At 41.5% G+C, this 26,443-nt stretch overlaps 1 protein-coding gene across 2 annotated transcripts in view; it reads right to left on the bottom strand.

Moving 5' to 3' along the window:
* Positions 1 to 26,443, bottom strand: part of slc6a9 (solute carrier family 6 member 9) — a 78,224-nt gene that overhangs the window by 46,066 nt on the left and 5,715 nt on the right. The window contains exon 2 of one of the 2 annotated variants that reach the window (XM_069164438.1): positions 19,866 to 20,180. In XM_069164438.1, coding sequence (XP_069020539.1) covers positions 19,866 to 19,895 — 30 coding nt within the window. In that variant the 5' untranslated portion in view covers positions 19,896 to 20,180. Of the gene's footprint in view, positions 1 to 1,749; positions 2,049 to 19,865; positions 20,181 to 26,443 lie in introns of those variants that run through there. The other variant, XM_069164437.1, reaches the window with a different exon arrangement.

Genomic DNA, 26,443 nt, shown 5'->3' with positions numbered 1-26,443 from the left:
CATCAACAAACTCTACACTTCCAAAAAAAATGAATAAGAAAGTGATTTATTTTTTTTAGTTACAAATTCCAAGAATACCAATAAACTCCTACTAGTGAGTGTTTAGAAGTGTAAAAAAAATAAATAAATAAAATAAAAAAACCATTAAAAAGCAAGACATCAGTCTGCACACTGGTACTTTAATGACCAGTCCATTTGACTGGAGATCATGAAGAAGAGTCAATAATTATGGACCGAATTGATGAGGCAACGCTCCTTGTAAGTCCTAGAAAATTAAGGAGGTCCTGTCAATCAAAGCTTTGGGAGGAAAAACGGTGCGCGTTGTTACCAAATCGAAACCGTCCAGAAACAGGGGATTAGCACATGATGTCAGTTACTGCTTTACGTGATTGTTCTCAATCTACACACACAAACACACCTGTGTAGTTGGTGCTCCCACATGCACACACAGACACACACACAGACACACACACACACACACACACACACACACACACACACACACACACACACACACACACACACACACACACACACAAACAAACAAACATTGGAGCTCTAAATATCTTCAACCTTTCACCCACAACAACCTTCTATTGCTGAATTTTTGTGAGCAATTTGAGCATCTGTCGTGCTGTTTGTTGTGTGAGTGCACTTTGAACATTTGTGTATATGCTTGTAGGTGTGTGTGTGTGTGTGTGTGTGTGTGTGTGTGTGTGCGTGCGTGCGTGCATGTGTGTGTGTGTGTCTGTGTGCGTGTGTGTGTGTGCCTACAGAACTATAGCGAGCTGACTCAGCCTTGACAGTAGCAGCAATCGGAAACAGGAGACAAGGACTTGGCTAACAGCATAAGCCGGCAGCAAGGTCGGACACACATACACACACACGGACAAAAACACACACGCACACACCTTTTTTTGTCTTTACCTGCTGTAATGGAAATCACTGTATATCGTATCTTAAACATATCAGAGGATTTCATTGTTTCAAAGAGTTTCAAAGTCAGTCGACAGTTAATAAAAGAGCGGAGCGAAGGATATAGGTGCAATTAAAGCAGCTTGTGGGGGGTGTTTGGGGAGGAAGGGGCATAAATATCGGCCTTTTCTGGACACTTCTGCTTTTCCACTCTGTCACTCTCTTTCACACACACGGCGGACCAGCCCACTTCCTTACCAACCCTATCTTTCACAGTGCTGCCCGGACTTCCCACTGCAATTACTTATAAAACTTTTCAGGGCCGCCACACGTGGTCGGGTTTTTAAAGAGCTGCGTCCCCCTCCTCACGTGGTGCGGGGGGTATTGAGTCGTCACAGACCCCCTGAATGATCACTGAAAAATAAGGCGGCGTAGACAATAGCTCGTCTTGATGAATTCAATTCTTTCAGGACCCTGTACCGTTGTCCAGGCAGCTCCGGGGAAAACAATCGTTGCTTTGATAGTCCAAGAAACACACACTCACCCAGTTGCTCTTAGAAACTCCCTCTAACTACTTCCGAATTAGGATCTAAAGATGATATACATCTGACCGGAACCTGGGATTTTATTCTGCTTTCTTATTCCCAGTCGTCCTCCTTTCTACCAAGATGTTTTCCTTCTCCTTAAGCCGGCGTGAGGTGCAACTAAACGCACAAGAAACATCGGCAGCACGCTCGCTGCCGCTGCGAGTAAAAACAAAACACCACCAACAACAACAACAACAACAACAAAAAAAAAAAAAGGAGAAAAGACAATATGACAGCTCGAACTGACCTGGTCTGCGGTGGAAGCGGCAATGGTGTTCGACTCAGACATGATTTGATGCTGTGACCCAGTGGTGCTTCTCTGCTGGCCACTGTAGGCTCCTTCATTCACACCTTGCCTTTCAGTTCCGCAGCGAAAGAGGGGGGAGAAAACACAGTATACCCTCCCTTTTGCCCTGGCTTGATTAATGCCTGAATTACTTTCACCTCATTTCATCTGATGGAGCTCTGCTTCCTCTCCGCCTCTCTTGCTCATTCGGCATGGTAGCCCACTCTCTCTCCTGTCCCTCTCTCTCTCTCTCTCTCTCGTCCCCCTCCCTTCCTCCTGTGATTCCAGCTCTGCCTCCCCTCCATCCGTCCCTTCCTCCTTTTGCGCTCTTACTTTTTTTTTTTTTTTTACTCACCCCTCCTTCTCCCCCCCCCCCTTTCTTTTACCCCCCCTTTTCTGTCGTATTTCACCATTTCAGGAATATGACCCCCCCCCCCCCCCCCCCCCCCCCCCCCACACACACACACACACAACTCCCACCACCTAAAAAAAAAAAAAGAGACAGGAGAGATCCACAGTCTTTTTCCTCTACCTCCACAATGAATGGCTCGTTGTCACTCCAGCACCTAGGCTGAATACAGAGCAAGTAAGCGGGAGAGAGGAGGACCCGTGGTGGTGGTGGAGATGGTGGAGGGGACATGGGGGGTGTTGAACTTCTAGTTAAGCTGGCCGGAGTAAAGTGGGGGGAGGTCTGGAGGACCCATGGGCTCCGGCCAAGCTCTCCCTCTCCCCCTATCTCTCTCTCCCTCACTCTTTCTCCCAACAAATTAAAGCAAGGGGACAAAAAAAAAGTGAGGAGCCCACAAGTGAGGAGCCCGCATGGCTTCCACCGGACTCCCCTCCCCCCCCCCCCTCCCCCCGCCCTCTTTCTCTCTGTCTCTCTTATTTCTTCCATTTGTTTTCAGAGGCAGCTGCTGCAACTCTGCAGACCACCAACAACTTCCCTTTCAGCAGTACTTGACTCTTCCAAATCCTCGTCCGTCTCTACACCCTGACATTGCCAATGCCCCCACCACCACCACCACCACCACCTACCCCCCTCCCCCCTCCATGTCACAGAGAGAGGCCGGCCGAGCCAAAGCCCTCCTCCTCCTCCTCCTCCTCCTCCTCCTCCTCCTCCTCCTCCTCCTCTGCCGCCGCCGCCTTGTCCGCCACTTGTTCACAGAGCTACACCCTTTCAAATTCAGGCGCTTCCCTCCTCTGTTTTGACGCACACATTGCTGCGCCTGTTTGGCCACCATATGGCTAATGGCTAAGCCGCAACAAAAAGAGCAAGGACAAAGCGAGGAAGTGAGCGAGAGACAGTGAAAAGGTAAAAGTGCATCCACAATAGGGGCGTGATTGAAAGATCAACAAAACCATCACTCACCCAGCGTCAGTCCCCTGACTGGATGTAGTGCAAGTAATGTCAAAAGTTGTCAGGCAATTGGTGCCTGGCCTAATGGGTGTTTGATAGCCGAGGACAATGGCCGCTGCCGCTTGAGTGGAGGCCCTCCAGTTATGTTGAACACGAGACGAGCAACACAGACAGGATGCTATTCATTTGTCTACCAATTCAGAGAATTAGAATCTCACAGGGGACGCAATAAAAGAGTCATTAGCATATACCCGCCCTATTCAGTGTGCTCAGAGGAAGTGCTGAGGGCAAAAAAAACAAGCGCTCCCGACAAATACTTGCACTTGTTGACACTTTTAGAACAGAGAAACTATTGATTGAGAAGTACTACTGCATTTTTGCTGTTATGTCTTTATTAATTGTTTACAGCAGTTAATAACTCACTTTTTTGACAATTTAAGTTTATATATTTTGACATGCTCACTGTGGGGGAGTGGTGACACTTATGGGGTCAACATGTTGTCATGTTCACAGTGCAAAGACATTTTTTCCTCACTAAATATTGAAGTAGCTCCGTTTCAATTTGTTTTATTGGAAGCAACAGGCTGCTGCTCCACCTGCACCACCTCGTCATCTGATCCAGGAGAGAAGCAACCCAACAGGCTGGTTTGATGGTAAGGTACACAGATAAGGAGGTCAATCTGGAGCTGGCTAGGTAGATGTGAGGTTGCTGCTTGTTGAACACCTGCTGCAGGTGGGGGCAACCAGTCACAATAATAATGGAATTTAATGACAAAATAATTTGTGTTTTTGGATATTATATCATTAAAAAGCATGTTTATCTTGATGTGAAATACCTTTTTTGTGTGAGACCAGTAGCTTGTTTTGTAGCTCACCAGTTTATCTGCCGTAACAACATCCATGGAAAAGCAGCTTCTGGCATCAGCAGCTAAATTTGCTTCCCCGACAGACCTTACAAGTTTACAAAAGTCTTGAAAAGTGTTACTATAGATCTGGGCTAAAGCGGCTGAGGAAATATTACATAATACTGCAAAAGTATTGATTGCTCTTCAAGCTCGGGCTGCTTTTATCTAAGCATAGTCCGAAGCCGATGAGAGCGAAGACAACACCAGCAGCGAAGGAAACCTCAAAGCTATACATCGTTCTCCAAAAATCAAAAGAGAAATGTTAAGACGATGACTGCTGCTGTTAATTACTGAAATGTCTTTGTCCTATTTTACAGTAGTGTCAAGCTGTAGGGTATCTAATTAAAGCCCATCGCTGCCTAACTATGTACGACCCATTCCTCTACTGCCGTGTCACCAATGAGCAAAATCCAGTGCTAAAATATGAATCTAGTTCTACATCAGAAGCACCTTTACCAGACACTGTGACACACAACCATAGTTCTGGCTTAATACCACATGTAGGGCACACTGAATGACATTTCCTTGGACAATGCCTTCCTGCTCTTTTGTATGGAGCCTTTTTACAGCGGGCTGTGAGTGCTGGTGTAGCAGGCACGGTGTTAGAGCCTGGGCTCTGTATGTGTGTGTGTGTGTGTGTGTGTGTGTGTGTGTGTGTGTGTGTGTGTGTGTGTGTGTGTGTGTGTGTGTGTGTGTGTGTGTGTGTGTCACTAACAAGTCCCACACATGCATTGCTTTGAGAGAAGCTGCAGAAAGCACGTTTGTGTGTCTTTGTATATTTCTGAAAGAAAATGTATTTTAAACCGTCAGAGTGAGATCATTTTGCGGTGTGAGGTTACTGAGGCTGGTCGGCGCATCTTTAAGGGGCTTTTTTGGGGCTAAGACACAGTATTATAACAATACAGACGTCAGTGTGTGTGTGTGTGTGTGTGTGTGTGCGTTTGAGAACTAAACTATGGTAGATCATTAGTTCCTCCACAGGGATCCAGCCCCTTCTCACCAGCTTTGCCTCAGGAGAGTGAGTTGTTGGCCTCAGATTAGGTCACACCTAATGAAAGGCTTTTACAAGTGCACCCACACAGACATAACCAGAACTCCACTTCAATCCTGCGGACACTAAGGTGGGGATGAAACAGATCCTAAAATAAGTGCTTGTTGTGGCTGCAGCTGGCTGTTTGTGGAGGGGAGAGGAAGGAGGAGGGGTGCATTTGTTTCGTTAGCTAATTGCCCCATTATCTTAGGTCATTTAACTCTAATTAAAGAAACACAGATGCTGCCGCTGATAATAACATCAACTTGTTAAACGTCTCACTCGTTTCTTTCCGTGTCTGCTTGTTACAATTGCAAAAAGTTCTGGGAGAGAGAGTAACATTGTGCACACTGAGGAGTTTACAGGGTATATTCAAAGGTACTGAAGCCCCATTGATGGTACACTAACACCGAGACCACAAGCTGGTTTCAGACCCTGAAATACCAGCAGGCACAGAGAAGGAGGACATTAAATAACATCATATTTGAACTTGGGCTGCAAAATTAATATTTCAAAAATTGCGATCTTAATTCAGGCCTTTGTGCGATCTCATTTTTAAATAACAACAATTCTGACGCATTTTCATTCGGGACATCAGCTGCATCAAAACAAGCTCCCACTCTTCCTCAACCAATGACAACGCAACGTTACACCAAGTGATGCGCAGCTGCAGACACCAGCACCGAAAAAGACAACGCTTAGAAATATACTGGTTCAAAGGTTAATAAATAAGACGACAAGAGACGAAAGCTTATTGTTTTTATCTTCAGTGATTCATTATGTTTAAAATGGACCATTTGCTTCCTGTTGGCCAGGTTTGATATGCAGGTATCATGACAAGTATTCTGTATTTATTACATTACACCTCACAAGGTTATGAGGGGAAACTCAAGACATTGTAATGATCATCCTGTTGTTTAAATACAATGTAATCTTCTCTATCAGGGTATAAAAATACTCTGAATTCTGTAGTTTTTGAACATTTTGAGTCATCAGTGTTTTATTAGACTCAGTAGCAGCATTTTAGTCATACAATTGATCCAAAATTTACAAGGTTTCCTTGATTAATCTATATGATATTAATGGTATAATTAATAATATACTGTATATCTTAATTCACTAAAATTTCATATTTTTTAGTTGTCTTCTGTATTAGGTAAATAAAGGCAGTAAACGCTGAAATTCTTCACAAAAAAACTCGATCGTGATTCTCATTTTGTCCAGAATTGTGCAGCCTTAATTTGAACGCTAAAACTTGTTACACTTCTTAAAAATGTGATTTCATTGATTAACAGCGTAGTTGTTCTGTCTATCGACAAGTTGATTATTCGACAAGGACAACAGAAAGCTGTGAATCAGAAACCACCCCTCCACGTGTAAACAGGGAAACATCAATGACCGAGAGCTGAAAGGTAAACAGAGAGGAGGGCAGGCAGCAGAACCCTGATAAGGTCAGAATGGATCTCCTTTGTCCTCCAGGCTTTCCTGTCAACTTCCAAACACATGCCAACATCTATTAAAGGTAAGCCAAAGGTTAAATGCTGACACCGATACTAAACCTCATCGCTGGACATACAACACAAACAATAGGAATCGACTTTTAATGAAGGGAGATAAAAGAAAAAAATATATAATTATAAAGCAAGGGAGAATTCCTTTTCCACTTTCATTTTAAGATGCAGCTCTGACAAACCAATATTCTCACTGAGGACCATAACATATGCAGTAATTTGAAGATTAATGTCTCCTCGGTCTCACATTTCCTTACTCGACTCATTAACTACACTTCCAAATCCAGCAGGTAATAAAATGTGCTTGCAGCCTAAATTTAAGCACATCCAGCTTTCATTAGAAGGCAGGTTGGGCTTTTAGGGGAGATTTTCCAATTTTTTTTTACCAGAACTGAACACAAATTTAAGCCTACTGAACTGTTGGCTGAATTACAATCAGGATTGACACCTACAAGGGACACTAAAATAATTTGTATATTTTACATTTTCTCACACTATTTGCGTCTTTACAGGTTTGCAGATGTACAATTTTTGGCTACACAAAGGTACCACTGTATTGACACAAAATAGCATCTATGTCTTATTGCCAAAGGTTGTTTGTATGTTGCTCTAGATAGAAAAAAGAAGGCAAGCAGCAAACTATGCCTCAACTGGATCATGGTTGAAAATAAGTACGTTTTTCAACAGGCTATTTAAGTAATGCTTGTTTGGTGCAATTGTTGCAAATGGTTTGGGCTTGACATGCATGGCTGCTGCCCACACGACATTATCATAAAGTAAAAGATGTTGTTTATCTTGATGTTGGAGGTCTGCAGATTTGCAGGAACGTGTCATCTGCCGCTCTTCATCCAACAGGTCACTGGTGCCCTGTTTATACTGTTCCCCTTGCTAACAACAATCTATTGATCAAATAGTAGAAAATATGTTGACGTATAGACCAATTTCTATAGAACAGCAGCACCGCAAATAAGTTCTGACAAACACACTACATTTTTTCAAGCTGCTTCACAATGAAAGAGTCCAGGTAGTTTGCAGGCGGAAATCTTTTAAGGTGAAGCAGCAGGATGTTTTTGGTTTTACGCGAGCCGTGGGTAAATATGAAAGATTGTGATATGTCAAATCAGGAAAAAACACAAAGATTTGTAGAAGTTTTACATTTCTGTTGGTAATTCGCCTCAAGTTTATTTAGCCACACATCCAGTTCCTTGTTGGAAAAATTTGCATATTTGAAGCTTCTATCAAACCCTCCCTCACTCATCATCCATCTTATTAGCAAAGATCAATGTGGAAACATTCCAGGAAATATTAGCAGGCTTCATAATTATAACTGGCGCTGGTAAAAAAAAAAAATGACCACACCACTGTCACCAGGGACAGGTTTTTCTGTAGTTGAACAGAGAGTTGATAGTTAGTAAACTAGTTAAACGCTTAACACAACAAATCAATATTTCAGCTTTTTGACCTCGTAGTTGTGCATCAGCACTTCTATTATTTGGATGAAGTAGATGACTATGTTTGGATTCCATATTGGTTTCAGATTTAATAAAATGCTGTCGATCTCCAACCTCAAAAACACTCCAATAAGAAAGGGTAACAGTTAAGAGTTACACTTGAAAGTTATTGGAGTCTTTCCGACCATGAAGGATGATGTGTCTACAGTGGATTACACGTGAAACACAGAACAAATATACAGCAGGTAAGAGTTGGGGAAGTGGCAGAGGGAAATAAGAAAAAGGTTGCAGACAGATGCAGCTCCCAGACATGAAAACAGGAAATAATCTCCTTCCATTTGAATTATGTCCATTTCATCTCCTCTCTCATGTTTTACTCTCCTTTTTCAAAGCCCTCTTATCTGCACTGACAAATAAATTCAAATATCACTGCATAATCACAACAGATATTTCTCCCCCATACCTTTCCTGTATGGGCTGAGAAAGTTTTGTAATTCTAAAGGACAATAAACACAATTAACATTCAGCAGAAGTTACAGAAGTGCATAATTGTTCATAATATTGTTTCAATGTGTGTTTCCTTCCACAGGACGAAGGTGATGCCCATATGTACGAGTACGATTGTCAGTCTGTTAAGCCTGTGACGTTCTTGCCTTCCATCCACCAAAAACTGTATGGATGATTCGACATGCAATTCATTTGTACTACAGCAGAATCAGTGCAGTTTTAAAATGTAAACATATTTTTTCCTGAAAATGGTCAAAACCAATTCAGGCTACATTACAGTAGCCATCCAACCACTCGGAGGCTCTACTCTGGATGGCATTGCCCTGACCACCAGCAGTACTGTGAGAAACCTCGGAGGTATTTTTGATCAGGGCATATTCTTTAATATAACATATTCTAGGACGGCATTCTTTCATCTGTGCAATATTGTCCAAATCAGAAACACCCTGTCTCAACGTGTTGCAGAAAAATCGATCCATGCATTTGTTACTTCCAATCCAAACAACTCAAAATCCTTTAGTTGATCCAAATTTCTGCAGCAAGAGTACTGATGTTAGTTAGCAAGTGAGCTCATATTTGTCCCATATTAGCTTTTCTTCACTGACTCCATATGAAATCAAGAATAGATTTTAAAATCCTTCTCCTTACAAACAAATCTCCTAATGACCAAGCACCATTATATCTTAAAGACCTCAAAGTACCCTGTTATCCCAATAAAATATTTTGCTCTCTAAGTGCAATCTTACTTGTGCTCCTCTTCTGTGGAACCAGCTGGGAAGACACCCTCTCTACTTTGAAGATTGTGCTAGAAACTTTCCTATTTCCTATTCAGATGACCCTGAATCATCCCTCACTCATGTTGCTACAGGCCTGGGTTGCTTCTTTTTTTTTTACCATTTATGTTTTTAATGTGGTTTGCTATGTGGTTTCCATACTGTGGCGTTCTTGTGATCTTTTGAGGCTTTTTTTCAGTGAGATTTTACCCATAAAATAAAACTGAAATGCAAATTAAATCAAATATGAATATATCACTGTGCTATATTATAAAGGAGCTTTGAAAAAAAAATAAAAAACCTACATGACTGTGAGCTCCTGGTGATTTGGCCTTTATCTAAGTGAATAAACATATCATACAAAGAAAAAATGTTCACCGCCTCACAGCACGACTTCTCATCCTTCAATAGCCATGAATCAACCTGCTTTTACACTCAACAGCTAATCTCACAGGGAGCCAACAGTCACGTCTGGGCATATTACATCCTCTGCGTTCTATATATCTGTCCCTGACAGCAATTAGGTTAATATCTCTTCACCTCTCGTTAGCTCAGCATGCCTGTGATGGGAGCTCTGACTGGGAAAAAGGCCTCGAAATGAAGGAAACATCGATAAGCCCGACTTTCTGTTCCCTCCTGAGTGCTTCATGTGAGTATAGGCCGAGAGAGCGGAGGGCAGAGCAGTCGAGAGAGAAGACGGGAAGAAATAAGCGAAGGGAAGGAGCAGTGAGGAGAGAACTTCACAGGGTTGAGGTTCACAATAGGACAAGCACCACAGGAACCGGAGAGCAGAAGAAAAGGAAAGAAACACAAAAAGATCAGTTTTGCTACAGCAGTTCGGCTTTGTCCGACGCAACAAAAGGACAAAAATGTCTTGAAGCACAGTGAGGGAAAATCAACCTTTTTTATTCAGTCCAAAACAGCTTGCTCTTTAATTGGGAGCGGGGGAAAGAAAGTGGAGGAAAAACATCAGTTGCAGAGCAAATAAAACAAAAAACAGAAGGGAAACAGAGAGATAAAGACATAGAGGAAAGATGGGAAATGGGATGACGAACAAGATTCAAATGAGTGAGTTGGATGTTCGTCCAACGGTCCAGCTGACCTGAACTGGATGCAACCGGGCCTATCCAGCCTCTGAACACCCAGGGGAGGAAGACATAATGACAGAGAGGAAGACAAGAGAGTAAAAAAAAAAAAAAAAAGAAAAAAAAGAAAACAAGGAACAGAGAGACATTTCCAACGCTTGGTTTAACCTGAAGTTTCCATGATAATATCTCCACCCATCCCCCGACCCCCCATCCCTCACTGCTTTGGCTAGGAGGGCCCCAGCTGTTCAGTCTGTATAAATAGCGTGAGGCTTCAGCTCGGACCCCCGGGGAGAGCGGGGCTCATTGGAGATAAGGCTTGGGAACAAACTGGGCCGGAAAAAGCACACAACATACACAATTTGACAAACATATGGGACCATTGCTGGGGATGAAAGTGAAGCACATGTGAGTGAAGTTGGCCTCACGTGGCAGAAGTCACTGTTGCGCTTAAAATGCGACAAGAGCGGAAAGCAGGCAGAGAGAGATATGAAATACGTCTTCATCATTCATTGAAAAGATGAAACACAGAATGTGTTGCTGCTTCATGGACAGAAGTTAGGATCGTATTTGTCGTTGTGTGTAAAGATAGAAACATCATAAGCCTAAAAACATATTCATTACAAAGTGTGCTCATCTGTCTACCTACTTACGTTTCATACATACATCGGCCATATACTACAGTCCGAGTCTACATGTTTCTATTTTTTTTTTTTTTTTTACCTCAGAAGGTAAAAACAAAAAATAAGTATGAGTATACACACTTATCTCTAAAAATGAGTTTAAGAATCAGGTTTTACCTGTATCACTATCTTAGATGTTTTTCTCAAAGTCTGGTCAGACCCCAGAGGCTGATGGGTAACTCTGGTTAGATTGGAAAACAAAAGTCCCTTTCATACCGTAGACTCTATATCAAAATGGACATGGTCCAGCCAATGCTGAAGCAACTTAAAGTGCAATGCCACTGAGCGCCACAAGGGGCTGGCTCTGACAAAAAACTATAAATTCAATACAATTTATCGACATGTCATTATGGTGTCATTATCTAAATTCACTCCTTCTGATGAGTGTTCTGGTGGTTCTTCTGAAAATAAATCCAGAATTAATTAGATATTCTGCCTCAGAGAGCTATGCAATGTTTGGGGGCATGCCTGGTTTGATTGACATGCCTGGGGTTTGGTCAGGTTGCTGTATAGGTGGGTGTGCACAGTGTCCTCATTTTCTTTTTCTGGAGTAAGATCCACCCATCGCTCCTGCCTATGGTCATTCCTAGTAATGGATCTTAAATATTCCCCGGGAATTATTCAACTGCTATTCAGAGATCTCTTCATGTTCTTCTTCTTCTTTAGCTGCTTAATGGTGCTTTTTAGGTACATTATTGCCACCTCCTGGTGGTGGTACTGTGTTACTATCAGGCGCCAGTAAAAGAAGAAGAAATAGATTTTTTTTTTTTTAATTAGATGATAAACTATTTGACTTTATGAGTCAATGAATATTAAAAACTTAAAAATCATGACCCATATGTAGCCATCACTACCAATTTACATAAAACTCAACAGCATGTGAGCAAAACATTAATTAAGAGGAAAACCAAAAGGTAAATTCACATCCATTTTTTAAAAAATCTTTCTGCCATGGCTTGGGATCTGTTAGACTGTGTAAATAGTATGACAGCAGGATTTCATTCCATACAACATAAACCAAAATTAAGTGTTCCTGGAAACAGCACTAGAGATGGTCAACAGTCAAGCTGTGAGGATAATAAGTCAACAACAAAAAGTTGAGGACATAATTTTCCAGCTGTTCTCCAGCAGAGCTGCACCTGGATCGGTCATCTGTGACCACAATCAACATTTTCCATAATAATGTGAAAGCCAAAGAGATGTTATTTCATCACACAGATGCACCCAGAGATGTTACAGACCCTGTGTTTGAAAAGGTCTGAAAGAGAGGAGGACACAGAGAGAGGAAGATGTAACCGGGCAGGACAGGGCTGTCCAGCCCTGAGAAAAGCAGACCCCTCCACGTCCCAGGCTTATAGCTGCCATTCAATACACACACACACACACACACACACACACACACACACACACACACACACACACACACCCACACACACACACACCCACACACACACACACACACACACACACACACACACACACACACACACACACACACACACAGCCAGGGAGCAAGTTGGGTTCAAGTGCAACAAATTTCCTAAATATGATTCTGAAAAGGCCTTTGAAAAGAGTTCAATTGGAAAGCTTTAAAAATGATAATAATACTAAAAGAAACTGTGGGAGAATTAGGAGCCCCGTTGTGCGGACACAATGTCAGAGCCCTGTCAATAATTTCACCGACTTCAGAGGACGGCAGAGGAAGAGTGTGAAGTCCCTTCATTCTAACTTACTTGTCTTTTTTGTGGAGTTGAAGGGAGGCCGAGCTATTAAACCCAGGAAAAGAAGGAGAAAGGAGAAAAATCAGAAAGCAAAATTTTCAGCCTGAGTGATTTTTCCAAATGAAATCTAAAGGTCTGAAACACAATGGAGTCCCTTTTTTCCCTCTTTGCTGTGTGTGTGTGTGTGTGTGTGTGTGTGTGTGTGTGTGTGTGTGTGTGTGTGTGTGTGTGTGTGTGAACATACATGGGAGGTTGGTTGGTGGTGGGTTACCTTTTCACGAGTGCCCAGCAGTGGACGTGTTTGGCATTTGTGGCTGCCGTTGAGCTGACGCTGGGCGCTGCCCTGTATGGATGTGGGGTTTTTTTCTCTCTCTTCCCTCCTCATTGACCTGGTCAGTCGGGAGAGGTGGAGTGAAATCAGAAAAATCGTGTCTGACTTCTACCCCCACCTGCCCTCAGAGCTATGTCTCCCTCTCACTCGGTTCACATCTGTTTGTTGGCCGTCGCCCCAGAGGCAGCCAACACGGTTGCTGAGCACTGCTGTTAACTAAACTGGCTGACTGGCAACTCAATATGTTTCTTACATAAGTACAGAAAGCAGAGAGAGAGAGAGAGAGAGAGAGAGAGAGAGAGAGAGAGAGAGAGAGAGGAGTTTCACCTATATTAAAGCAAATTACGTGTTGCACATGGCTGACAATCTACTGAGCAGCTCCACAGGGCAGAAACAATGAAAAAATATATATTCTGCAGCCTTCCCTGACCTGTACATGGAGCATGACGGCAGACAGACGGATTTAACACCAACAAACATGCCTAGTTTGTCCAAAACTATCCCCAGGACTACAACATGGGCCGCACACTCCCAAAGCAAAAGTCACAGCCTGGCAGCCGTACATCACTAAACAGATTGTATATTTATTATTTTATCTTTTCAAGTAAAATGGAACAAGACTCTGTGGAATCCTTTTCTTTTCTTTTGTGTTTGGGGCATGAAGAGTGGATGTGTTCATGTGTGATCCAAGTTTGTTCATTGTTTCTTTAATAAAAGTAACTTTTACATGCATATTGTATACTAGTATATTATGAGTGTGTGTGTGCGTGCGCAGTGGTGGAATGTAACTAAGTACATTACCTAAGTACAATTTTGAGGTATTTGTACTTCATTTATTTATTTCCATTTGATGCTATTTATATACTTATAAACTTCCACTCCACTACATTTCAGAGGAAAATAAATATTGTATGTTTGACTCCTCTACTTTTATCAAACCACTTTAGTTACTTTTCAGAAAACAATATTTTACACCATTCCCTGTGCAATTAAACCCATTTATCGCCACATTTGGGGATTGGACATTTTCAAGAGAAACTGAAGGATTGAATGTTCCTTTATGTGCTGGGGAAAATCACTGACTTCTTTTTCTAAATAAGGTTTTAAAAACCCTCCTGGAGTCACTGGAAACTGTCATAAAGCTAAAAACACAATCGTTTTTCTAAACTTGCTGACTTTTTAGATGTGCATGGTTCTCACAGGTAAGAGATGCTACAAACACATGATGCCTTTATAGAATATGATGCACTGCTGTAGATTAAACTAACCCACAGTATAAAAAGGAGTTAAACTCAGCACAAAATTAAATAACTACAGCAATAAAATAAATACAACAGTAATATTAATCCAAAACACCATCTATTAAAGTAATACACAGACATGAAGCAATTACTGCATAGTGTGTACTTTTACTTTTGATATGTTTAGTGCATTTTGCTGATAATACTCATATTTTTAATTAACTGAGGTTTTGAATGCTGGACTTGTACTTGTAGTTGAATTTTTTCACTACATTGTATTAGTACTTTCACTCAAGTCAAGGATCTGAATACTTCTTTCACTGTTGTGTGTGTGTGTGTGTGTGTGTGTGTGTGTGTGTGTGTGTGTGTGTGTGTGTGTGTGTGTGTGTGTGTGTGTGTGTGTGTGTGTGTGTGCGTGCGTGTGTGTGTCATGACCTCGGGGAGGTTCTAGCTGTGGGCTCCACTATTTCTTTCCATTTAGTTTCCACTTCACAGCCTACAGCACACATTAGCCACACAACCCCTGGGAAATGGTACGCGCATTCACTCACTCACACACACACACACACACACACACACACACACACTGAGTAACACATTCTCTGTCACATTGACACACACATACATAAAGGCTCATCAAGCAGGGGGTACACAGGACCGTGGGGTAATCACAGCCTTATAAATCCACATTCCTGTGCAATAACAAAGCCAAAGGTTCTGTTTGCAGATTTTCTATGTGCTACTTTTCTGTTTGAAATCATAGCAAACCTTTTATGCGTCGATTTAACTGCAGATGTGGGTTGGACAAAGGAAGATATTCAAAAACACACAGAGGACTAAGAAGACTGCGACTAACATTTTTCATTATTGTCGATTTTACAGACCACCAAATTGAAAAAATAATTATGAAACTAATAAATAGTCAAAAAGAATCACATCATCTTAAAGGCTTCTCTGAGGCAACAAAACAGTAAACACGGAAGAATACCAGAAAAACTGTAACATGATTGACTGCAGTGAAGGTGTGCACCAACACATTACGGTGGTTATGATTCGTAAAAAATAAAAAATAAAAAATTGTTCTATTTGTATGTTTTTATATTTAGTTAGTCAGTTTGGTCAACAATCTGTTAAATATCTTGTCTTCCATTACATATTTTGTCAAAAGTGTTTAATACCCACATTTAAAGGGATAGTGGGAAAAAAAACTTCTTTATAAATAAATACTGTATATACATAAAGAAGTTTATATATATATATATATATACTACATACATAGTAGATATATTAAAGAATAATGGTTGACATATCAGGATTTGTTTTACTCTCAAATACAGTATTTTGGTTACTTTATGCACAAAACTGACCAGCAAGGAACCAATATTTAGTAACAGTCAAAACTGAGAAGCAAAAGTGGAACAAAAAAAAAGCCCAAAGTTAATGAAAATCCCTGAGTTCCAAGAACGCTCTGCAAGAAACACTTTAAAAACGCAGTATATGTGGAATGCATCCTGTCATACAGAGTCAAAAAGTTCTAATTTGAAGTGTACTCATGGGGCTGTGTAAGAGGTTGTCACTTCATTGTCTACTGAGCTTTGGGTCCAATTAGAATTGCTAATAATCATTCCCAACTCCAAAGATCTTACAAAGCGTGGATGAAAAGTAGCAGGCTGACATTAAAAGGCTTGCCAATGTTCAACTTTGATCAGCAGCCAGTCTGAGGTGACCTCTTCCTCCGTTTGGCCTTGATGGTGATGGAGGGGCAGCTGTGGTCTGCACAGCCAGACGCATGAATGCAGCGCTCAGCAGACAAATACGTAAAACCTCCGTCCAACTCCTCCTCCTTCTCCTCCCACTCTCACATCTCTATACATACATCTAAACAGCAGACGTTTTAAGGACTACCAGAGTAAAAGACGTAACTAAGGAGTCAAATCAAAGAGACAGCAATCCGTCCAGCTTAAAGCTTGTGCCAGGGCACCATCTGCTCATCCGCTCGCTGGAAGCAGTGGCTTCCAGGGCGGTCAAAGACAACGGAGGAAGATTGAGGGGATGGGGTTCCTTTTGACTGCTGTGAACGAGCAGGGGAATTAAGTTTGGACAGAAAAGAGTCCCGGCAGAAGGCTATCAACCGTGCCAAGCGGTAGCAGGAAGCGAGCGCCTTGTGTGACCTGAGATTTACGGTGACTGGTCCATCCACCAACCACCTGGGCCGGTGTAAATAACTTCAACCAGACTGTAAAAGAGGGCGGCAACTTCCAAAAAAGTAGTGCTATATCGAGGAAAAACAAGAGATAAAAGCCATTTTCACTCCCCAGATAGAGGTAAAAATGAGTGGACTAAAAGTAAAATAATAGCACATAAATCAAGTTGATGAATTCAAAAAACGTTTTCTATGGATATGAAAAGACAGGAAAAAAGGAAGGTATATATATATATATATATATATATATATATATATATATATATATATATATATAAAAAGGCAGACAAAAGAGCTCGAGGGGAGGGAGGAGAGGAATAAAAATTTAAGTGACAGTTGGTGATGGGAGAGCAAGATTCAGGCCGTAATTCTCTCTCTCTCACACACACACACACACACACACACTTTCTTTCTTCTGTTGTTGATGTCTCTCAGCACCAACTGACATCACTGTCCACAACTGCTGAAGACAACGGCCCCAGCCATGAGAAGTGACCAATCCCGAGGCGAGTGGAGCAGAAGTTGTCCGTTCTGCTGAAGCTGTTGTACGATCTACCCGCAGCTCTCTGTGTCTTGTTTACCTTCATGAATGAACTGAATCGTATGAAAGTCAAAATCTGGGGCTCAGAAAAAAAAGACAACTTTTTGTCATTTCAAAACAGACGATTTTCTGCCTTACGTCGACAGCACAGCTTGTTTTCTTGCTTGACACAGTTTGTAGGGATTACACCTTTTTACGCAGCTTTCTCACATTTAAGTCAATTATATGCAATCTAAAATTGACAGCTTGGCATATTTTTTATCAAAGAATTTACCTGAACTAAAATCTGCCATATATTTCCTAAAGATATTTTCTTTTAAAGTTTAGTTGCTTTCAGATGCAAAAACATGTCACGAATTCACACAAGAACACGCCACAAATCCTCAATTTTTTAAGTTAATTCATTCACTCATTATCAGCCTACAAGCCCCTGGCGGCTCTGAGGAGTCATCGCAGCCAAAACAGATATAGTGACACTTTCAGGGTTTTCCCTCAGATTCTGGGGGGTTTAGGTGCTGTCATGGCTGGGTGGGTAAAAACATTTTCACATCATTTTGGACAATTATCCTGACAGTACTATTTTAAATATGTACTGTGAACCATTCGAATAATCACAAAACATTGGTAAAACAAGTCTCATAGTAAATGGATTATAACTTTGATTGTCTCATCCTCCCATCATCAGTCTGTATCCAGCAGCCAGCTGTAGGGGCAGGTATGGTTAAAATCCCATTTTTATTTCCTACTCTTTCAGTCCAGTCCTTTATCAATACTCGAATCGATTCTCCGTCATTACTAAAGAATTTGACTCTCTTAAATCAAAATTTTGAAAGAAAAAGAACATTTAAAGCCAGATTTATATTCTAAATATGACAAAATGTTGTTTCTACAGCAGTACCAGGAATGTTTCCAACAACAAAGTCCTTATAAACTCAATAATATCTCACTGGAAAGAAATCTAAAAATGTCCACAAAATTAATAATATTACTGATATAAAATACTGTGTTTAAGTTTAGACGGAAAGAAGAACACGGACTTTATTCCTCTTGTCGTTTATCCTCATCCCTCCGCTGCAGGTAGAGGGAGGTGGGGCTGCTGTCTCAGCCAGCCACTAACTTTACAAGAGTTTGACTACATTACTAAGCTAAACTCAGCAGCCAGACATTTCTCCGTTCTCTTTTTTTCTGAGCTGGTCCGCCTTCATGACTAATCCACCCGCCAACTTTGGAGTTAACCTCCTTCATCAGGTGGGAACCTGGACGCAGGGCTTTACTTTAATCCTGATGAGTCGCCGCATTTATTCACTGGCAAACAGTCTAAACTGCACACACTGCACTGATAACTTCCTACTCTGCTGCGGTGTCCGACGATCATCCTCACCATCACACACACTGCCTCTCTCTATCGCCCGCTGCACACTCAGAATAGTTTTTTTGTGTTCATTCGGTTTAGGCGCTGTGAAAAAACACTTGTGTTATAATGGAAGGGAAAACCTCGTCTATACTTTCCTTAGAAACATCTGCGAGTCTGTGAAGGGCAGTAAAACAGGTCTAAACTTTATGTTGACCAAAGAGTACCACTAAGATCGAGGCACACATCCATCTTATGTTAATCATTTCATTTCTAATGAATCTCAGCACAAGCTACATCCTCACTCCCAGCTATCCAGCAGTGTTTAGCCATTCAAATGACTGATTGGTAAACTGAGATAAAAACTTGACAACAAAAAACACACTAAAGAAAGTTGCGAGAGCAATAATCAAATCTTCATCCTCCAACCACCTTCAAATGCTGTGAGAGGGAGCAGGCGAGGCTGATAACGTCCCGCTCTCAAGTTCAGACGCTGCATTTTCACATGGATATACATCTTGAAAGGACATGGCAGAGAGAGAAAAAAATGTCATTGCGGGAAGAAAGCGAGGCTTCAAATGAGCCAGAATGTCAGAAGAGAGTCGCAGGTCAGAGTTTGTGTTTATCAACGTCTCAAGACGGACCGGAGGACTTGGACTGAACAGAGAGAGAGAGATAGAGAGAGAGAGGGAGAGAGGGAGAGAGAGAGAGAGAGAGAGAGAGAGAGAGAGAGAGAGGGAGAAGTGACCTGACTGCCAATGACGTCCAGACCTCTATTTAAAGCTTCACCAACAGCACAGGCCTGACACTAACACATTTACCTCCTGGTCCTCATCTCGTATCAGAAGCCAGAAAGCATTGAAAACATGTTTATTGATTGCAGCTCTTGCAGAGATCAGATTACGGCGTGGTGAAGGCAGAGCTGCGTGATGACAGGGAAACCTCTGTGACTGGCAGGTGAAGGCAAACGTTGGGGTGTTTTGGGACGGTGTTTAGTTGATGCTGCGTTGTTAGCATTGCCATGGTGAACAGCAGGGGTTGACAGCTCTGTCGTGTGCACTCAAACAGCAACAGGCTGATCGCTCAGAAAGGAAACTGCACGCATATTATTCATAGATCATAGAAAGTAAAGTAAATCCGAAATTTGTGAGAATAATCTTCCAATTTTTCATATAAAACAGGAAAATAAAAGTCTGTTGGGAGTCCTGTGAGTGAAATTAAACAACCTGGCCTCAAATTAGGGAAAAGGGGAGGCAGAGTGTGACTCAACTGGTGGTCCAGAAGCTGCATCCCACCAGTGCGATACAGCTGAGATGTGGTTGCATCCATGTATTATTATTTTTAAAAGTGTGCGCGTATGTGTTCACTGAACAAAAGTCGAACTTACCAGGATCCCGGCGAACTGCTTCTCTTCCATCCTTCAGGACCTTGTCGGCACAGATCCTCTGCCTCTCTGCTGCCGTCTCTCTGCCTCTCTCTCTCGCTCTCTCTCTCACCGGGATGGACTCGTCTGCCTCTCGCTATCAGAGTTTGGAAGTTTTCTGAGGTGGCCGAGGATCGCTCGAGTGTCTTCTACCCGTCGCGTCGCGCTCTCTCTCTCTCCGTCTCCTTCCCTCTTTTCTCCTACGTTGTTTTGCAAGTGTAGCTGGAGTGGCGTCGCCGCTTTGTGTTAATTCTGCCCTAATCCAGAAACTTTTCTATGCTGTGAAAGGAACATGTGACAGGCAGAGAGGGGTGGAGGGAGGGAGGGGAGGAGAGGAGAGGAGTGGGGAAGGAGGGGAGTGAAGGGGTGGGGGGGGGGGAGGCAACACTTTTTGTAGTTACTTTTAAAACAGGTTCCACAGTCAGACCTGCTTTCGAGGTCAAAAAATGTAAATACGACATCAAGCGCTTGCGCTCCGAGAGTTCAATAAAGAAACGAGGTGTAAATAAAACTTTGGAGAAATCAGTGAGAAAAAAAATGCTGCGAAAGATTTTAGAAAACATGTAGTAAGAGATTTGCATTTTGCAGCAAAGCAGCTGCCATAACAAAGTGCCCTTTTGTGTTGAGAGATTAACTGTTAGGGAAACGTTTAGACTGCCCATTGACTACTGCTGTATGAAAGCCAAACTGGGAAAAGAACACTCCGCCTGGACTTGGAAGAAAGTGACAGAAAATACCTCTGATTGAGTGAAACCGTATCTGAACTGCTCATTTTGTGCATTTTTGGGCAATATTTTTCCACGTTCCGCTGGTTTTTGCTCCATCCCTGTAAATGTGTCACCTGTGATCAAAACGTGCAATGTTTTCAAAGACATGAACTATCTATACTACATGATGGCTGCTGAGAGACAGCAGGAGGTGTTATTCAAAGGTTAGGGCTTCAACTACAACCATTCAGTAACTGATTACAAAGGTTAAGTGTTCTACAAAATGTCTAAAAAAAAGTTAAAAACATCTGTCTTCCCAGGGCAAAGTGACATCTTGAAATTGCTTCTTACTTCAAACCAATAGTACAAGACTCAAAGACTCATACATAAATATAATAACAGAGAGAAGCAGCAAATGCTCACACCCGATGAAATATTAGGTTTTTTTTACTAGAAATTATCAAGAATCAGAAAAGTCCTCTAGTTTTCAATCCTATAAGTTGTCATGATTAGACTGGTATGTGAGTCAATACAATAAATCTGCAGCATGTCTTCCTTCATCTTATTCCATCACTGACTCACTGAATAAAAATAATAATAATAAAAAAACTCCAGACATTTTACTAAAAGCACTCCAGGAGAGAAAAACATGGCCAAATATAGCCACCATTCATGGTTACACACATAAACACACATGTGCATACTCCGACTGCCACACGTACGGCAGCCTACAGGGACTCAAAAATGCCCCGGGACATCCATCATACACAGCACGCTGCACACTAAAGAAAAGGTGAAAAGAAAAAGAAAACTAGGTTGAAAACATAAGCTTACCATCCACAATAAGATGTTTGAAGCAAAAAAAAATAAAAGAATCACAACGGAAAAAACTTCATCAGGAAAAGGAAATCAGCTGAGAAACTAACTGGCTCCATCGCACTGGTTCACTCTAGTAACGTGACAACACAAGGCAAGAGTTGGGAGCCTATTGGGCAATCCCAGGAGGAATGGCAGTAAGAATTTACATCAAACTCACCCTGAGACCTGATGTGTCTGTTAGGTCTTGTGAGGGATGTTCCTGAAGTGGCCGAAACAATCGACTTCCGCGCATAGATTGTATGATTTGGTCCCATTGTGCAACATTAACACTGAGGACCAAGAGCGCACACGAACAGACCTTCCCAAAATGACAGGTTTAATGGACATCTTACGTGTATTATTTATATAACAAAATTATTTTTTTATAAATGCAACCTTCTGATTCAGTTCATCATATAAAAGACTAAGAGAAACAAGCAAACAAAAAAAAAGTAATAGACTTTTGTCTACTCTTGAATTGAATAGCCTGATATCAGTATATTTGAGTGTTCTTTGTTCACTTTGACATTTAATTAATGATTAAATAGCAAATAAAGTTTTGACTTTAATTATCCACATTTTTAATATATCCCGTGATATGCCGGCCTTGCCAAAACCCTCGATGATAATAGCTGAGACTGTTGAGGCTGCTCATCCAGTTCGGCGTGTACCTCTGTCTTAAAGGGGTTGAGAGGAGTTAATTTGATTGGCCATGATTTACGTCACCTGTGACACACCTTTTAATTATCTGTTCCTCCTACTTTACCGCTGCGCCACAGATATGCTTGCATTGGGTTCAGCAAATTACCAAAGAAGTTGGCCACACGCTGGGCCTAGGTTGACAAAAATAAAGCCCTGACATATAGAATGATGAAAGGCCTCATGGCCATTTTATAAACCAAAACTGCCAAACGTTCTCTGGTTTCAGCATCGTAAATGTGAAGACTTGAAGATTTGCTCTGTTTTGTATCATTTTAAATCAATCTTCTTTCTACTAAATGATTGATGGATTGACTGGTAATTATGTTATTTGCAGTCCTATTTACGGCCAAATCCTAGCAAAAAGAGTGGCACTGCTCATACAGAAATGAGCTTGACAAAAGGGGCTCAGGAGGTGAAGCAGCTTGAAAAAAAAAGAAAAGGTTTTGGCTGTGGATGATTCAGCCACTTTAGTAAATTCAAAACGTTTCCCTCAGTAAAGAGAGAGACTACAAATGGAACACCTGCCCTGACTCCACAGCAAACATTATCTGGTGCTACCCATGGCCAGAGTAACCTGGTACAGGATGATGGGGTGAAAAAGAGCTACTGGGCCCCTGTCTACTAATGTTTTCTCATAGTGATATATTAAGATCGTAAAACTAGATTATGGCATAAAAATGGGCCTCAGATGACATATAAACACAAAAAAGAACCACTTTAAGGACCTTTGACACCAGTTAAAATTGTACTTTACGAGGTGCGATCAAAAAGTTTAGGGAATGTTCCTGCTCAGTTCAAATGGAGCACAGCAAAAGAATGTGCATGGAGTAGGGGGAGGCAATAACCTTCATAAGTAAGTATTATTTCGAGTTAATTTATCAACATCAGCACCTGTATTAGACATGTTTTTGTGACTGCTGGTATGTGCACCCTCCTCACATTCAATTTCGTGTCAAAATCAGGAAATTGCCAACGGAGATCCTTGAAATGCTTCAGAAAGTTTAGAGCAATGAAGCAATGAGCCGGGCGAGGTGGTTTGAGTGTTCTATTGTGCAGAACGTCACTGTCCAAAACCAAAGAAGGCCCGTCAGGCCAGGTGCGCAATGAAGTTGGTTTTCTTTGACATTCGCGGAGTCAGACTTTTAATTTTTTCTTCTTCTTCTTTAACTTCTTCTGTAAGTTCTTCTGTGATGTTCTGATGGAAAACATTTGGCACAACTGTCCTGAACTGCGCAGCAATGGCAACTGGGTTCTCTAACATGACAACGCATTGGAAACATGCGAGTTCTGGCTGACGGGTAGCGGTGAAGTGGTGGATCCACCATGAATCGCACATGGTGTCGGATGGCTTCAAGAACGGGACTACCAGGGTATTTTTTTAAGTGTGGCAGGAGCGCTGGGAGCAGTGTCACAAGGAGACTACGCTGAAGATGATGACAGCTGAATTTAAATCAGGTACGGTTTTTGGTTGTTACAGGCACAGCCTTGGAAGTTTTTGATGGCACCTTGTATTCTCAAACAGATTTTTAGCACAAGCTAGTCAACGCAGAGGAAGAGAAAGACGTTTTCCAGGACAGGTGGCCACTCTGCACAGTTGGTACTTGCCCTTTTCACTACCTGAGTTAAATGTAATCCACATTATGATGTACAGCAACTTCCATAGAAAACACCAACTTATTGAAGTTGCTGTACAGCAACAGACAAATATCAAGTAAGGCCTCTAACAATATAATTGGTGTATATTTCACTTCGGCTGTAGGTCAAAAGGTGTCTGAGAGAACTTCTTACAAAATTGAAGGTCTAATTATGTTTGTATGAGGCTACCTTTCAAGTATAATGGAGTTGTTCTGTTTTTGTTTAATAAACTTGTGTGAGTAGACTGTAATGAAGTCAATTAAGGAACTAGGAATAAAATACTCCTCTCCTGACATGATATTTCATCATTGAAAATATAAGTAAAGTAATAAACAGTTTAATGGAGGTGAATGATGAAAATGTACTTATGCTACAGATTTTTTCCAAACAAACTAGCCACTACAAGGTTCTGGGGATTGGTATTGTCAGCGGGTTCACTTTGGTCCAGATTGAAATACGTCAACATCTGTTAACATGAGTAACATGACATTTTGTACAGACAGTCATAGATGCCAGGGGATGAAGTAATACCTTTTAATAATGCAAGCATCTGACTACAGTTTTTCAAACACTTTGATTTGTGGCCAAATACCTGTAAAGCTAATGATATTCCTTTAATGAGTTGGGACAAACTACATCTGTTCAGGCAAAACCCTAACCTCAGTCTCATTTCTCTTAAGGCCTGTCCTTGCCTTGTCTTTAAACCCCTTGGCCTTCCAAGTCTTTAAAGTTAAATGAGTTCAAAAAGTGACGGATCACTACATGGAGGCGACAATGTTGTAGGGAGAGCAAAAGTCAAAGGTCCTTTCTCAAGCTCTGACATATAAAAAGAGACTTAACGCAATGCCATCACAAAGAGACAGCAAAAAAAAAGAGGCTTTAGTTTATGCAGTTTTAGGTCAGCCCTCTTGACCTCAATGACATATTAGAACCAGTAAAAGAAAATGGGACAATATCACAGTTATACATTAACCATTATGAGTATGTCTTTGTTGGGGCCCCATTTTCTGGGGACAAGACAACCTGTCGAGTCAAAGAACTGCAAGTCACAAAGCACACAACCGAAAGATACTGTAAATAGTTTAGCTGCCATTTTTAAAGGTTGCTAAGCCATCTTTGGAGCAATTGTGGTTACACTATGCAAGAAGGACTCACTAATCATTTTCCTTTATCGAACAGAAAGATGCAACACCAGCCCCCTGTAATCCTACACTCATAAGAGATGTTTTTGATTTGCATACCACATCTACATTGTAGCAGCATGAGAGCCCTCGGCCCCGGTCTGACATGAAGTACAACACAGTGGTTTCAAGACAAAACAGCATCCATTATTGCTAGCCATGTTTACAATGCATCATATTGTTGGGCTTGCAAAGCAGCTGTGTCTATTATCAATAAAGTCCATATGCAGCAGTGTGATTGGGACTCCATCAGCTCTGGTCTGTCATGATAGACAGCCCCTCTCTCACGCTGTGCAAACGACAAACGACAAAGAAATTGTGATGGCTCTCAAAGCAGCGGTAACTACGCTTCGACCTTTGTTCAACACCCAGTAAATAGAGCCAGCAAACTGTGTCACTTTGGACAAAAAAATAAGAATTCTTACAATAAGGCAATGGCATTGTGAATGAGAAGATATGGGATTTTAATATGAAGCACATGGATCGTGATGGTTTTTTTTTAATAGTGCCATTTAAAATAGCAATGACTGCAATGAAAGACAAGTTGGACTTGAAGGAGGGCACAGAAAAAACACAAAAAACACATTATCAATAGCAATAAATCTACTGAATTTAAAAAAAAAAAATAAAAACAATTTGAGCTTTTTCTCAATGCTCTGCCAATCCAACTGAGCTAGAATCACTGCTGAACAGAGGATAGGACAGTGAAAATAGAGCCGAGCAAACCTTTTCAAAGGCATATGCTGATGATAATCAATAGCCGCTGATATAACAAAAACACACGAGCGCATATACACCCGAGCAGGGACTGACCTCTCCTATCTTCAAATGGAACGAGACCTTGGCCCAGAAACAACACCACAGACAATAACAATCAAACGCACCACAAATCACAAATACATCACATCACAAACAGCCTAAATATCAAATCACAAATGGCTTTCACACTTCAAAGTATTACTGGGCCTGCGGTTACTATAGCAACGCCACATGTAACTACAGTGATGTCATCTTCAACACACAGTGCGACACACAGTGTAACAATGGAGCATACATATTCGCTGGTGAGCAAACAGATGAACGTCTGCACCTCCTAGATTGATTATTTGCAGTTTGCAAATAATTGAGTGGTTAAAAAAAACTAGCCACTAAAGTAGCTACCTTGTTGACAATGGGAGGTGAGTGCACGATGTGCTGTAACAATAACAGAGTATTTTTGTGCTTATAACTAGACTTTCAACACAGCACACATGTTTGACAAGTCTCTGACCAATCTCCCGAACTGATCCTAACCCTGTGCCTTAAACCTCCCACAACGTAACAACCAATCAACTTGGCCCGGGTATACAGGCCCATCAAGTCCAGGCAAATGTTAGCTAACACGTAAACCACAACAAGTGTTTTGGAAATAACCTGTCAAGGTGCACTGTGCAAGTCTGTGTTCTAAACACACAGACTT

This window comes from Embiotoca jacksoni, unplaced genomic scaffold, assembly GCF_022577435.1.
Source record: "Embiotoca jacksoni isolate LCO1_2020_lvr unplaced genomic scaffold, fEmbJac1.0.p SCAF_31, whole genome shotgun sequence".
Taxonomy (NCBI): Eukaryota; Metazoa; Chordata; class Actinopteri; family Embiotocidae; genus Embiotoca; species Embiotoca jacksoni.
The sequence above is the reverse complement of the archived record's forward strand: the minus strand, read 5'-3'. Positions and strand labels throughout refer to the sequence as shown.